General features: G+C 38.0%; 1 protein-coding gene across 2 annotated transcripts; it reads right to left on the reverse strand.

Annotated features, from left to right (window-relative positions):
• Nucleotides 1-5424: 5424 nt before the first annotated feature.
• Nucleotides 5425-17020, reverse strand: LOC139695090 (glycosylated lysosomal membrane protein B-like). 2 transcript variants are annotated; one of them, XR_011702269.1, is made up of 7 exons: nucleotides 16816-17020; nucleotides 16462-16716; nucleotides 16087-16269; nucleotides 12857-13090; nucleotides 10495-10778; nucleotides 7214-7442; nucleotides 5425-6211 (listed from the first exon to the last, which is right to left on the reverse strand). XR_011702269.1 is itself a non-coding variant. In XM_071593717.1 (6 exons), the coding sequence occupies exons 1-6, from the start codon at nucleotides 16879-16881 to the stop codon at nucleotides 7271-7273; spliced, it is 1194 nt and encodes a 397-aa protein (XP_071449818.1). In that variant the 5' UTR covers nucleotides 16882-17020; the 3' UTR covers nucleotides 5425-7270. The 2 variants fall into 2 exon arrangements, 1 of the variants encoding a protein (XP_071449818.1); XM_071593717.1 differs by having other exon boundaries at nucleotides 5425-7442.
• Between the last annotated feature and the right edge of the window lie 80 nt (nucleotides 17021-17100).

Consider the following 17100-nt stretch of genomic DNA (forward strand, 5'->3'; position numbering starts at 1 on the left):
CTTTCCATTCCCCACTCGCACCTGAGCAGCCTGAGACATGTACAGATAGTGGATTAGCCTCCTTTTCTTCTGATCTATTCCACTTTTCTGCAATATACGCATTAGTTTCTCGGAATTCACTCTGTCAAAAATCTTTTCAAAATCTAAAAAAACAGGAAATAAATCCTCACTGTATTCTACATCTGTTCTGCCCTGTTAGTGACATTACTGCAATGACATCGTACATGCCTCTCCCCTTTCTCAGCCCAAACTTATCATCCCCTAAGTAATAATTAGCCTTGCTCTCTACCCTTTTATTAATGATCCTCAAAACCACTTCAGCTGCATGGGAAATCAAGCTTATTATTCTGCAGCCATCACATGATGTAGCCTTTCTCTTTTTCGAAATAGGAAGTACCATTGATCTCAATAAGTCTTCCAGCCAGATTCGTTCCCCATATATACTAAGAATCAGTCAATATAGACTCTTCCTCACTCATTTTCCTAAACTTTATACTAGTTTTGCAGGAATGTTGTCTACCCCCTCGGCCTTATTAAATTTCATCTCTACATGCCCTTTCTATTTTATCATCGAGTATGCCTGGACCTAAACTATCTTCTTCTAGGTCATGTTCTGTTTCTATGTTTAACCTCGCTGGCATAAGTTCTTTACCATACAGCGCTTCTCTATATTCCTTCCATCTCTCTTGGATCTATTCTGTGTGAACTATTATCTTACCTGACTTATCTCTAACTGCTAGCATAGCCTTCTTACTTCTCGATAGTGATTTAAACTTACTGTATAGCCCACCGATTTCACCCTTCTTCTGAAAACTTTCCATATCCTAGCAAGGCATCTTCCACCATACTTCTATTGCTTAATTTTTTTCCTGTCTCAATTTATTATTTAACTCTTTGTACTTCCTTTTGACAAACTCTGTATTTACATTCTTCCATTTTCATCTCTCATCTTCCTTTGTAATCATCTCAGCTGTGATCCATGGTTTCCTGACCCTGTTCCCATTCACAGTTCCTATGGTTTCTTTGGTGGCTTTGGATATCTTTTTTGACATATACCCTTTTTCCCTCATCCATGATTTTCTCTACAGGCTGCGGTTACTACTTACTTGTCAATCCAGTTAATGCTTCTACATTCCATTTGCTAACCCGCTGCCCCTGCCTTATCCTTTTGAAATGAAGGCTATACTTCATTACAACCAAATTGTGGTCAGAGTCCGAATCCACTTCTAGAAAGCAGTGCAGATTGATCACACTGTTCCTGAATCTGTGCCTAACCATAATATAGTCTATATATTGATAGAATTGAGCTCTTCCGGCTAGTAGTATTAAATGAATGAAAAACTCCAATAGCCATAAACAATTCATTAATTGTTTACGGCTATTGGAATTTCTCATTTATTAAACATAATATAGTCTAACTCATACTTTTCTGAGTCACCTGGCATTTTCCATGTATACCTATGCCTAGTGTGTTGTCTAAGCCAAGTGTTGGTCATTACTAACCCCTGTCTCCTGCAGAACTATCAAATATTTCCCTACAGGAACACAATTATGTCCTCTAACTGATCACACAGGATGCGGCACTTAAATCTGGAAAAATTTCAATTTGAATATCCCACCATATCGCAGATTAACTGGAGGTCACGATTGGCGTTCTTGAATGCCATAGGCATCTATTAAAGAGTCATAACCTCAAAATGGCCGAGATTTACATAGAAGTGCAGAGTACAATTGAAAAACAGCTATTATCGAAGGTGTTCGTGCTGGGTGATATATTTCAAAATAGTTCCATTCTTCTGGTACACCAGATCAACTGTTACAATATTGTGGCTAAGTATAATGCTTTGGAGAAGTCTGGTGAAGGTTTAGCTATCCCGGCGAGGAAATCTCATTCAAGGAAACACGTGCTTCTCTGGATTTGTGCTTCACCCTATGTATCCAGTTGACTTCTTCCTGCTTATCATTGCTCGGTGGCATGTATACCTAAACAATGACCAAGTTCCTCGGTTCTGCTTATCTCTGCCAGGAATATTCTATCTATTGCTTGTTCTATGTCGGCTTCGCTTCTTCCTACCTCTTTATTTAATACTATTGCAACCCCTCATTGGCTCTTGTCCCCACCGCTGTATATTATTCTATAACTATCACTCCAGTAATCCCCACTGTCCTTCCATCTCACCTTGCATAAACCTAATATATTTATATTTCCTCTTTCCTTCTCTCCTCGCTTTATATTCTCTAATTTTCCTGTCCTCAACATTGTCCTAACATTTCAAGTTCCTATTCTGACTGATTCGGTCTCTTTCTCTGTGTCTTCTATCCTGCTGCTGTCGGTTTTCCCTTTCAAGGATTTCTAGAGATAATGACCGTGGAAGCCTTGCCTCCCCGCTGCCGGGCACAACACATGGCCGAGTCACATAGTTGGCAGGACTCATATTCTCTATACTGTCAATCATATAAATCTTGGGAATACTAACTTGGGTGATGTCCCTTAGCCTTCCTCAAGAGTGTTTTTAACGTGACAACATCATTCAATGGCTGCCTCACTGAAGTCAGAAACCTTAGCAGTCACCCATCTGGCTCCTAACCTTCAACCTATCTTGAATGGGTGGCTCTACCTGGAGCAATTATCATTGCTACCGCCAGCACAGCTCTAGGGGTCATCAGAATTCACAAGCCCTTCCACCACGTCAAACTCGTAGCCCAAAAACATATAATACTAAGGAAATCCTTAATTATTTCAAATTTATGAAACATTACTATTAATAGGCTGCTAGCTATTTATCTATGACCTAATATGCATTGCGGTTATAACTGTATATCATGAAAAGTCAAACAAATTTACTATTAAGTGAATACATAATTACAATAAGTAAAGGAGAACTGGATATACGAGTGGTTTTGTATATACCTTGCCATCTCACTTTAAGCACCAAGAATAAACTGAGGCTTTGGTTAATGCCAGGGATAGCACATGTTATGGCATATGCAAATTATTATCAATTGAAATCAAATGTTCGCCTGAACTACTGGAAGACCACCACTTCTTAATAGCATTTATCTATCAGATATTGCTAGATATATTTCTTAAATGTACCCCAAGGAGGAGCACATTTTATGCCAAGGGGTAGATAGTTGAAAATGTTGATGGCCACATGAAAGGGGCAATCAGGACGTATTTACCGATTTTGAAAAGGCATTTGATAGAGTGAATTGGAGTATATTGCAGAAAATAGGAATAGATTGGAGAGACAGGAGGATAATCCACAACCTGTATATGTCTCTGATCGCTCAGGTGCGAGTGGGGAATGGAAAGTTCGGATGGGCAGTGTTGGGAAGAGGTGTAAGGCAGGGTTGCCCATTATCACCGTTGCTGTTCAACCCGTATGCAGAGGAAATGATTTAAGGGGCATGGGAAGAACGGGAGGTAGGAATGAAAGTCGAAGGCGAATTCATAAAATCAGTTAGGTTTGCTGATGACCAAGCTTTAGTTTGTCAGTCAGCCAAGGGGTTGCAAGCACTGCTGAGTGAATTGGAAATTCAGTGCGATAGATATAGAATGAGAATCAATATAAATAAAACAAAGGTTTTGCGATTTTCTAGAAAGAAAAAGGCTAAGCTAATAATTAAAATAGGAGGGCAAAAACTAGAGCAGGTGAAACAGTTTATGTATCTCAGAAGTGTTTTGGACCAACATGGTCAAAGTAGTATAGACGTAAGGAGAAGAATTGCGCTAGGTAAAAGACTTTTACAAGGAGGGAGTTGATGACAGGGACCTTGAGTAAGGAAATTAAGAAAAGAGTCGTAAAAACTTTGATATGGATCATATTTATGCATGGCTCTGAAACATGGTCTCTGAAGCAGGATGATAGGAGGCATAGATTAGAGGTTTCTGAAACGTAGGTATGGAGACGGATGGAGAAGGAGAATTGGGCAGAGAGAAAGAGAGGTTTGTTGTAGATTAGGATGTTGGGTTGTTTTGTTAGGAGAAACAAAATATTTATTTGGTAGTTGTGTCTGTCCATAACCTACCTTATCTGATAGATTGCCAAATAATAATTATTTAAACACTCTAATAAAAATTTATTGAATAATAAATAAAAACAGAAGTTTCTGTCAAATACAGACATAATATCAACACCATACCTCCTCTCACCATATAAATACATTTGTAAAACATTCTTATAGCAGATAAATTGCAGTGCACAGCAAGGTGGATTTTCATTACATTTCAAGATTAGACTAGTGATAATTTACTAGAGCATATTTCTGAGAGTTAAAAAATATTTCCTCAAACAGTCTCAAATTTTTTGCAAATATAAATTGTAATTTCATTAAAACAACTGCTCAGTCAGTAGCCTGATAAAAAAATTTTAGCAATATAAATTCTGCATGAAAAAAATTTATACCCCAAGGCATGTTTCAAAATGATACAATAATTACGCATGCAAATTTAAATAGAGCAAAATACATGAATTGGGAAAAAGAGCATTTTGTTTTGTTTTTTGTAATAAGAATAGAGAAAATAAATAGGAGGTGGAAAGAAGGAAAAAATTGAAATTTGCTAGGAATGGGAAAGAGGAAGTTGTCAAGGGAGAATTTCAAAGGAGGTGTCCCTCTTGAGCAGATAAGCAAGAAATTGATTGATAGGGGTTGTATTGAGAGTGGCAATGGAATGTTGACAAGACTGGGCAAGACAAGGTTACAATGTACTGGGAGGGAGACAGAGAATAAGCGAATGCCATTTTTAGAAGGCAGAAAGTTTGTCTGATGGGTTGTTACAGGAAATGTCATATTATTTGGGTGCAGGGTTCCTACACAGTCTTGGCTATGCTTGGTTCATCAACCTCCAGTCAGTGAAATGTTACCAACAATAATGGTAAATAGAATTAAGAGCATGGCATGACGGCACCCAATCCTTAAAAAAGCACACACTTTGATTTCTCAGAATTCAGTTTCAAGCTAACAAAGCCAAATGCAGTAGACAAAGAAAAGCCACACAGGACACTTCTGTGAATGCTGCTGTTCATCTCGGCAAATAAATACCAAAGGCAAACATAAATCAATTAAGGATATGCTTATGTGAGGAGAAATAAATGCTACCTACAACAAGGGATTTGTATCATGTAGCTTGATGGCAATGCAGATTCCCCCTTTGCCTCTCAACTAGTTTTACTGAAGAGCAAGATGTCATACATCCTGCCATGAGTGTGTGGCAGGGCTGGTCCTTGCCAGAGGCTGTATTTCTCGTCCAACTTTCATCTTAATATTAAGTAATAGTGGTAACTTTGACAGTTCTGCATAACCATGATTATTTAGAAAATATAGCTTTTGCAAGTCATTTTGTCTTTACAGGAAATACCTAATGCAACTCTAGGACCACAAAACAAGTATGAGGGTAATCCCAAAAGTAAGGTCTCCATATTTTTAGAAATAGAAAAAACCATTTATTTTCCATAACATATACATAATTTAAAAGATTGGTCAATTATCTATTTTTCTACAAAATCGCCATTTCGGTCGATGCATTTCTGCAAACGCTGCAACAGTTTTTGTACGCCTATGTCGCACCAGCTGGACGCCATGAACCACTTGATTCTTCACGTGAATTTCTTCGCCGCTATGCAGATGAAAAGGATAGATTCTTGGACTCGATCGTCACAGGTGATGAAACCTGAGAATTCCACTTCACACCCGAGACCAAACAACAATCACGTGAGCGGTGGCATCCCTCTTCACCCAAGCCGGGAAAATTCATAAAAACACAGTCAGCCAATAAAGCCATGGCAACCGTGTTTTGGGATTGGAAGGGGGTATTGTTGGTCGACGTCGTGCCCACTGGGACAACAATAAAGTCTGACAGGTACTGTGAAACATTTGAAAAAACTCAAGACAGGCAATTCAAAACTGAAGACACAGAATGTTGAGCAAGGGTGTACGAATTCTCCAGGATAACGCTTGCCCACACATTGCCCACCAAACCATCACTCTCCTGTGAGAACCTGGTTGGGACATTGTCAGCCACCCACCGTAGGACTTGGGTCCCAGCGGTGGCAAAGAAACCACAGTCCGGACTTGGCCCCCAGCAACCTTCACCTGTTCCCTAAGTCGAAAGAACATTTGGTGGGAAGGCGACAGCTCCGACAAAGGGGTGAAAGTAGAAGTCCAAGGTTTCCTCAAGGACATGGCAGCAAGCTGGTGTGACATGGGCCTACAAAAACCATCACAGCGTTTACAAAAATACATCGACCGAAATGGCGATTATGTAGAAAAATAGATAATTGACCAATCTTTTAAATTATGTATATATATTGGAAAATAAATGGTTTTTTCTATTTCTAAAACAATGGAGACCTTACTTCAGGGATTACTCTTGTATGTAAATATTCAACCACAAATTATGAAGCATTTGCTTGAAATCGAGTATTTACAGTCCTAAAATATACTATGAAATAAAAAAAAATATGAAAACACCTAAAAAATGTTGCTTGAGGAGGAAATTTTTGTATATAATTGCATCACATTGTATTTATGGAACAAGTCATGAGAATAGAAAAACATTGTTTGAAATGCACAGAGAGAGCAATCCCAAGGGAGTTCAAATGAATCACAAAGTGGATATGAAAAATTTTCTTTGAAAAATGTTTTGCTCATAATTGGTATGCCGACAATCAGTCACTGTTCTTTTGATGCAAATCCACACACTTAAATGAGAATATGGATTTGCACCAAAAAGCATCTTTATCTCCAAAATACTCAGGATGCAAAGTAATTTTCATGAAATAAGGGTGGAAACTATCCAAAAAAAAAATTCCAGTATAACCGAAACTATAACTTGAATACATAATGGAAATTTACATTATCTCAGAGCGGCAATTCTTCAATTCATTCAACTTACCTTGAAAGCCTACTAAACATATGAGGCACGAAAATACTTCTGCAATTGTTGTACAAAAATATCATGCCCAGACTTCCAAAACATTTTACAGTTTTACATCACAGAAAATCTCACTTAATATTTCAATTGGGAAAATATAGTCTTTGTAAAGGAGATACACTTTTTCTTGAGATCATCCATGAGAAAGGGAATTAGGGAAACACTCTTGAATGCTTCCCAAATGCACATCATTTCCACTCTTTGCAACCATGAAATTAGCATCCTCCGAAACTGCTTTGAGGTCTCACAAACAGATGGAAGAATGAATGTAATTACCCTCACTTTGGTTTCAATAACGATGAATGCATTCCATTATCATAAGTAAAACCTTTATCATCTGCTCAAGAAGAGCTCATCCCTGTTGGTAGAAAACCCTCTAATCAGCACGTATATTCCTCCTATTATGATCAACATGGCTGGAACTCCTAATCCAATACTTATAACTAAGATGACCAACAGGGAGAATTCTTCCTCCAGTGGATAGCCGTAGCCAACAAGGAAGGTCCTGTAAAAACACGCAGAATATATCTCGTAATGATAATAATAAAACCATACATTGAAAACAGTCAAAGGTAAGAGATCTACAATAAAGCATATGTGCTCTCAATAAATAAATGGATGCTATGACACATGTACTCATTCATGTGGTTTGGAGGCATTGTAAGAACATTAATAAAACTTAAAATTAACACATTTCCCTCAGCTTGTACATTTATGACGAACTTAATCATTTATTTATTGAAATACCCTGATATGATAACGTGATACTATTCTGAAAATTTAATGCAACACACCAAAAGGTATTCAGAGAGGAGAATCAATGCACATCCTCAACTAGGGTGAATAACTGGGAGTGTTCCCAGAAGGAAACACTAGATACTAGTGGGGAACTCGAGCACAGCATTTAGCAAATAGAGATATACGAGGGTCATCCGGAAAGTAGTACCCGTTCGTGAAATAAAGAGACAAAAGTAAATATTAACAAACATAAAAAATTTTATTTGAAAGAGGATACTTTAAACTACTTCTCAACATAATCTCCAAGCAAATTAAGGCATTTGTCATAACGTGTGACAAGTTTCTGTATTCCTGCTGCATAGTCCTTCGCCGCCAGCTCATTGAGATACGCGAGGGACCCATCTTGCACAAATTTTTGCATAATGCAGATGGTGTTTAACAATTTCATGAACAATTGTTCGAGAAACATTGGGAAAATGCTCACAGATGTCATCAATTGTGACGCGCCGATCGTTCCTCACGAATTCGTCAACTGAGCTCACCAGTTGGTCTGTAATGACAGACGGTCTCCCCGAACGCTCATCGTCGTGTGTGTTCCCCCTCCCCATGTTGAAGTTGCGACACCACCGCCGAACAGACGACTCGTCCATTACATTGTCTCCATACACCTCCTTTAATTGGCGATGAATATCACATGGGCGAACGTTTCTTGCATTGAGGAATTTAATCACTGCCCTCACTTCACAACTGGCGGCGTTCTCAATTTTTTTAAACATTGTAAACAATCACAGAAACAACACAGGCAATGCTGGCGTCACGCAACTTGGCTCAGAGAAGGCAGACAAGCCACTGAAGCTATCTGACCTCGTCCAGCGGCTACTCGCGTCGTCAGCACTTCATGCGGCACGAACGGGTACTACTTTCCGGATGACCCTCGTAGGATCGAAACATGGGAGGCATGTTTTAGGAATCAGTAATTACCAGAAAGATAAAACAACAGTAATGTTTATGAAACAGTTTCATACTGAGCTCTCACTTTTAGTGTCAATAATGCATTGAGGCTTAGGTTAATGCCAGGGATTTATTTTTTATTATTAAAAATACACATGTGCTGATAGACATTGTCAGGTGGCACACAAGTCCCAAATAATTGCAAAAGATAATACATAAAACTAGACTTCAAAATACAAATCTCTTTAAAAAAACAAGTGAATCCCCATCCCATTTACAACCATTAATCAGCAAGAAAAAAAAAGATAAATTAAAAAAAAAATGATGGCACGTGTGATATGCAAATAAATATCTACTGAAACCAAGTGTCCATCAGAACTACTGGAAGGCTACCTCTCCTTCGATTCCATGCAATGATACCATCATACATATATATTGTTTACTGAGGCTTACTTGTAAAAACAATCCAGGTTTACTTTTACCTAACTTATATGTATGTTGTCACTTCACTCGTAGCAGACACAAGATACATTCAATTCAGCAGTCTTACGCCATATTTAGAAAGGTCACATCACTCAACTTCTTTTATTTTTAACAAATTGAAAAGGAATATTAAAATAAACCCACAAAAAATAGGTTTAAAAATTAATGTCAAAAACTGCCATTAAACGAGTATTATTACAGTATGGATTAATTTATAAGAGATAACTCATTATTGTCAGCCATTTGCATGTTTGAGCATGCATGTTACGTTTTGGTGTATCTTTCTGAATTTTATTTGAGTTTCTACCGCTCTTTTTCCCGGAAGTGAGTAATTCTTGTTCCGTTCCAGTTCTATTTCCAGTGTATCTTGATGAATATAATCTATGTCACATGCCTAATCGATGGAACATCATAACAAACAAATAAAATCTAAATATAAGGCTATTCTCATCTGAGGAGTATATACATATGCATTGCATTCCCAACTTTTTCCACGCTCAACCCTATCCCAGAGTTGTTCCAGAGGTTTTCCCCACTGAGCGACCAACCTACAATTATAATTACTCAGATACATGTAAGACTACAATAATGCTTTTTAAGGATAAATGGGTCCACTCTTAAGTGTTCTAACAAGATAAAATTCTTAGCAATGCATATTCACGAGAGACTATTCTGGAAAACTCATGTTGATAAATTAAGGTCTACAGTAGCAAAAGGATGTTACCTCTCCAGAACAAGGGTGACCGTGGTTGACAATGGTTTGGCTCTCTATTTGTCATGCATTCATTCATAGTCGACTGAAACATGCAATAGCCGTGTAGGGGCACTCACACCATTCTATGTACCTTTTCAAGCTGCAAAATGGGCAGTGAGAATTCTAGGGAATGTTCCCAGGGCATGTAATTGTAGGTCTTACTTTAAAAAATTTTTAATTTAAACTATTTCCTGCATATCCCATGCCATTATTACCGCGCAGCAAAACAAAGCCATGTTCAATTATGGCAGGCAATGATGATGTAATTGCAGCACAATAGATGTAATGACTTGAGGATGACTGGCAATAGCACATTGCTAGGTTTGATAAGAACCCTTCTTATGCTGGAACTAATTACCTGAAATCATTACCTAGAAAACCAAGGGCAATAAAAAATGAGTTTTCATTCAAGTCTAAACTTTATCAGTTCCTAAGTGGGCATCAATGAATTTGTGTCTCCCTCTATAATTGAATAATTTTATTCTTATGTACGCTGCTACTGCTACTGTTAACTGTTTTCTTTTCCCTTTGTGACTATCATCCGTATTCAAACTCTAATTGCAAACCTACACTTACAAGTACATAGATACATGCAAGACCAAAAAATTACAGAAGCTAAACAAATGCATACCATGTAGTATAATTATACTTCTGGTAGAAGCCATCCTGTGTGGTCCCGAATGATACTTTGGTTGACTGCACAAGATAATTGTCGACTAAGTAGCCATAGAAAGCATGCAGCAGAGTTCCATTCAAGGCAGAACCCGGGTCCGTGACAGTTTTCACAAGATACTCATTCACTTCAGTGGAGTTGTTTATATCTCTGGACTCGGATGTGTAGGAAACTCTTCTCCAGAGCAACCAACCTCCTCCCTTGCTCCGCTCACGAGCTGATGGTGACACCAAGTCTTTCACCTGCAACAGTTCACAGGCATGAGTAAAAGTCGCAACTCGCACAGAATCTTTGACAAGATGGACCTACAAAAAAAGAAAATCCACTGTATATCATACACATACTCCAGAATTCCTGGAAGTTGATGCCTTTTGACGCTTTTCTGCAGCAGTCAGATGTTTCAGTTCCACCACGGTCAAAATGGCCTCCATGAGCCATAAATGCCAGAGGTCAAATGGAGAGACGTAGCAGAAGAAGATGGAATGTGGGAGGAAGGGGGTTGGTGCAGATCAGGCACAGCTGTCTGTCAACACCAAGGGTCGCACCCCCACAGAAATGCATAATGCTTTCCGAAAAACAAAGACATGAGGCATGGTACGAGGCATCACATCACAACCCATAACCTGGTCACCACAGGTAAGACAGCCATTACAAACTCAAATGGCACTTAAAATATTTGAAATAAGCCATATTTTGTTCTTTAAATAATTCCATTAGGTTTGTAATTTAGTTCATCACTTTATGAGATTATTTATTTATTTTGCACTAATCCAAAAACAGCCAAGTTCTGCATTTTACATCAGAAAAAAAGATGAAGTAACATGGACAATCACAAATATCCAAGCCCAAGGTGAAGGAAAACCCACCTTTGATGAAATCAAATCCATGACCCCTGAGTAATTACCTATAATGCATGCAAATGGCTGCAAGGAGATGAATGAAGCTATTCATAAATCATTTTCAAGACTCTTAGAAAATGGAAAGCAATATTGGATGACTAATTCTATAGCAGGGATGATTATCACTTAAAACTTTCTCCAACATGACACAATCCTACATTTTAGGCAAAAGGAAAGCATTGATGGTAAATCCTCATAGCTGTGACATTGAACTGTTAACACACATACATCTCCCATGGCAACATATATCATTTATGCGTATTACATAATAAATGTGTAAAAGTACAAAAGACTGAAGAGAAAGTTGGAAAAACATGGAAGGGGAAAGAATGAGATAGGGATGTTGGACGGAATGAGGAAAGGAAGAAGCATGTGGAATTGAAGAGAGACTAACTGTAATGTTGGATGTTTAGTTGTATTTTGTGGGAGAGCCAAGGGAATCAATATATTCTCTTGTTTCAGGCATCACTTTGTGGAAGTATTTAATATCCATACTAAATAGAAAGACTTGTACTTTTCCACAGATTTATATCTGTGGAAAAGTACAAGTCTTTCTATTTACCAAGGGAATCAACGTCGCACAGTCGTATAGCCTGTGCCAATGGGAAACCTACCTTAACCAGTAGACTACCAACAAGAAAAACATGGAGAACAGGACGTCCTCCATTCTCTTGTGATCAATTTCGAAGATTGAGGGCTAAAAGCCATTTTGAGCCATTGACTCGGATGTTACAATCGGCAAATGAGTACTTAATTTATAATACTGACACTCATTTCAAATGATTTCATTCATTGAAATGCTCAAAGAAAAACTATTTCCTTTAACTAAAACTAAAAACTTTTCTATTTTATTATTTCTATTGTATTTAACATAACACAAATGAATGCTGAGGTTACCTAAATGGGTTGAATAAATTAGTAAAATTATTATTACAGGTGGAACTGTGAAAAATAAAACCAGATGATGTATACACACTGCCTCCTGAACTGTTAAGCATTACATACTATAATAGTCATCATTACCCAATAAATGGATATCAAGAGGATAACCTTTTTAATTAGAAAACTTTGGAACAGGCACATAATAATGGCACTATTCCAGATAGATTATACAAGCCACAAAATTTTCCAAATAATTAAAATCCCTACTTTTCCAAATGGTGGACACCTTGAGTAGACAAAATGCGAGACTCTATATAAACAATTCCTACTTCAAACGGGAGGAACAAGTGTCAATATTAAACACTGATCATGCCCCTGATATGTTTTGGAATTGTGATGAATTTTGCAATGAAGACTCAATGTGTAGGTGCATTCAACTTTCATATTCTAGCACAAAATTATGACTCAAAATATACTAGAACAATACATTTAGTCTTCCTCATTTATAAATCAAACCAAAATAAATTAACACCACATACCGTAAAAACTCCAGGAGTATGTTCATCATCTAAACTTTTGCGCGTAAGGATTTGAAATGTTTTGTTGTCATTCTTTTCTTGGCTTACGAATATCAGTTCAAATGCAAATCTTGAGCATGTGTAATTTGGATTGGTTTCCAAGTTGTTGATAACAATGTCCAACTGACTAGAATTTGACGAATGGAATAGATGAGGAAGTAACTGTCCATGCTCCTTAAACCCATATGATGTCACCTGAAAAATAGATATCATTTGAAGAACTCAGAACTGACTTCCACATCTCTTAATTTTTTTTTTCTTTTCTTTCTCTTTTTTTTTCTTTTACAGTCACCACACATTATTTTATATTTTCCCCATAACACTTTCATCAAGAACGGATACATGATGATTCTCATGGTACACACACTCACCAAATCATATACCATCTCCACCTGCATATTTCCCATCCTTCATAATTCCCACAGCTGCTAAAACTTCATTCTCAATTATACCAAGTTCCCTACACTCACACCCACTACCTCATAGATCTGCCTAGACTCTATTTCATTATCATAACATCATCACCTGCATTCATTTCAGAGTCCTTTCCTTCCTCTGCCATTTTTACCCATTTGAAAAATAGCTTCCTCCTAGTTATTGAGCTTCTTCCATTGATAATCTGTAGTTATTTTCTTGAGCGTCACCTTGGTACCTACTCTTTTTCTCCCTGTAAATATCATTTTCTGCATTCCAAGCCTGCTCACCTTTCCATATTAAACGAGTTCATAATTTTCCACTGACTTTATTTCACAGTGCAATACATTTCATTGACTTGCGGCATCATGAGGTACAATTTACTTTATAATAAGCAATTATAAGCCCCTTGCCTTTCCGAAAAATTAACCTTGAGGGTTAACAAACCCGATAGTTCAACATACTCAGTTGCATCCAAGTCCTAATCAGACCCTACACAACGTCATAACCAAGACAACACCAGGGATTGCGGGGATTGCAGTGCGAGGTACATTGGACAGAGTGGTCGAGCGGTGCGGACAAGAGCGGAGGAACACAAGAGGTGCTACAAGAAGTGTAACCTAGCCCAATCCCACTTTGCCAAACACCTGTGGGAGGAAAATCACACCAGTGATTTCATCCCCAAAATTCTACATCGTGAAGAAAAAGGGAGGAGGATGGACAAGAAGGAAGAGTTGGAGATCCGGAGAACAATGAAGAAACATCCTTTACTCAATGACATTCTGTTTGAAAACGTATCACCTCTCCTGGAAGCCTCCCTAGCAATAACAGAAAAACAGAACCTCTAACCCCTTCCCCCTAACTCCCATTGACTCCTAACCCGTACCTTTATTCCCATTAGCCATTGACTCAAATTATACCGACCAATGAAATTTTTCCCCTCTCTTAACCCACCTTCCAATCCCCCCCACTCACTAACGCTTTTCCTGGTGTTTCCTGCCCTCTCCCACATTCTTTCGTACCTACCTCCGTACTCCCCTCCCCGCCCCCTCTTCCCACAACTCCCCCACCCTTTCCAGAAGAGGGTATATATACAATGATTGTGACTTTAAACTTTGTACCTGAGGATGACGCCGTAGCGTCGAAACTAGTCGTACCTGTATTAAAGTGGTGGATTGGAACAAAGTGTTTCCTTTTCATTTATTAAGACAACACCATTTTTCCTTTTTGTTTTCTCTTTCCTTGACCACCGACTTTCACTTCTAAAAAATCTCCCAATCCTACTCGGCCACCCCTCTCCCTCAGAATAAACAAATTCAAGGGTTCTAAGTAGCCATCTGCTCCTAGCACCCACCCCCCCCCCCCCAATAAACCCGGACCAGACTTAATGCTTAGTCATAACCAAGGTGCCACCACCTCTCCCTCCATAAACCGTAAAAGCAACGACCACTGACTTTGAAGTCCCACCAAACCCATCCTCCCCCCAACCTTCAAGTTCCCCTCCCCATTAACCTTCCACTGCATTTAACAATCATCCCTTCCAAACTCTCTCATGCACACAACTGCATTCTCAATATATTTTTCCCATTCCGTTGATTGCGTTTCAGCTTATTCTCAAGCCACTGCATTCTTACTTTAGCATTCCAAACTTTATATTTTTATTCTAAATTACCTACGAGATCTATTCTCCCATGCTTCCACTTCCTCCCCAAAGATTTTCTCCACATTATTAAATACATACTCATACATTTAACATTCAGCATCTCTCACTGCATCAAGATTTTGCGCTAATAATCCGTCCCTCACCACATGCAATACAACCAATCATGCTCCAAAAATCATACATTTGCCATTTACAAAAATGGCCATTCTTCTGCTATATCCATATATTCAAGACAAATTATCCTTTGGAGAAGATAACACACATTCATAACCTCTACAATATTCCCCAGAGCTTAATCTTCAAAATTTTAGTCGCAACAGCCACTGGTGCACAACAAGACACAATCATTTTTACTGCATGTGTGGTATCGTAGTCATTATTACACATATAATGCATAAACTATGAAAGAATGAATAAATGGAGAGGTGCAGGGCAGTAGCAGTAGTGGAGCAGGGAAGGTTCAACTATGTAAATTTGCCCAGATGACATCTTCCATCCATTCAAAATATTCTCACTTATTTGCCATGCTAACTTTCCATAATTAATTTTGCATAATTTATTGTACAAATAGAACCTACCCTTATTGTGTCTGAATATATCATACAACACTACAACAAGGTAAGTGACCAAATGTAATCTGCTCCCTACTAACTTCATGAATCTACATCAAAATAGTCACTTAACCCCGGAAAAATCTAACAACAAAACAAACAAAATCAAACCAACAACTCAAGTATCAATGAGTAATCAACACCAGATGATGTTGGATGATTAGTCATCCTGAGCCATCTTTTTACGGTGGCGTTGCACAAAGTTCTACATCAATATATTAATGGTGGACGGACATTAATAATTCACAGCTAGAGTTACCATCCAATATATGTTCAACAATGAAATCCCAATGGCTTATTAGAAATATGAAAACCTTAGCAAGCATAATAATAAACGAGCAGTTGTCACATAAAGGCATAATATGTGAGCACCAGAAACTGTCGCAAATATTGAGGCATTTCTGGCTATTCTATGACAAAAAATTCCAATAGTTGAAGAGTATATACTTTCTAAATTCTGCACACTAAAATAAATGATGAAATCACGTACAACTCCTAATTACCATTATGTCAACACTTCCATTTCGAGGCCCGTGGCTTGACTTCATTTTCAAAATACTACTTTGGTTTTGAATGTCAAGATCAACGTACTCCCAAGAGAATTCATTTGTACTTAAAGAAGTGATGTTTTCCCGGTTTACAGATGTGATTGATCCGGTATCGTTGAGATCATTGAATTCCCAGATCTGAAAGATAAAGGCATGAAGAACAACTTATGATTCGCATTCGAGTAAGTCAAATATTGCAAGAGCAAAACTTTTATTTCGAACTTGTTTTTGATATACTTCAGAAGTAGTCAGATACTTTGCTCATACTTTAAAACCAGTTGTTAGGTTCATTTTTAATATCGTAGGTCTTATTGTAGAAGAGTAACAAACCTTATCAATTACCATACCGAAGGAATACATAGGGGATTCGGTAAAATTCAGAGATGTATCTTTTATGTTCCACAGAAAATCACTCCAAGAAATGGACAGATTTGCACTTGGTGATGTTAGAGCCAAAAGAACACTGGGCTTTCCAGTAAAATCCCACAAATAATGTAGAGTATCATTTGGACCATCAGCTCTAACGTAAAGTAGCATGGTACGGTTGCAGTCATGGTCACATCCTGGATTTGTAGAAGTTGTCAACTGAAAAATATCAAATGAACAGTAAATGCAATGATTTGACTAATGGTCATCCCTGGATGATTCAGTCGTAACAAACTTCTAAAACTCATTCTTACATACCTTCCGCTCTAGTGCATTTGATAATGTTACACATACAAGTGAGATTAGCGTTATTAACAATGCCATTGCGCCAAGAAATTTTAATATCAACAATCACTTCACATCACCAAAGTTAACCTCCCAAATAGTTGAAGTGACTAAGACCTCTTGCAACCACACGACTGTGAGGCACCACAACAGTAGCAAATACAACTCAATTACTAAGGAGTCGTTCATTTGAACGGACGACCTATTTTAATTGTGCTTATGGTAGCGAAAATTATGCCGCTGATTCTCCTTATAAAT

The sequence above is a fragment of the Hetaerina americana genome, unplaced genomic scaffold, assembly GCF_022747635.1.
Source record: "Hetaerina americana unplaced genomic scaffold, ioHetAmer1.1.p SCAF_6, whole genome shotgun sequence".
Classification (NCBI taxonomy): Eukaryota; Metazoa; Arthropoda; class Insecta; order Odonata; family Calopterygidae; genus Hetaerina; species Hetaerina americana.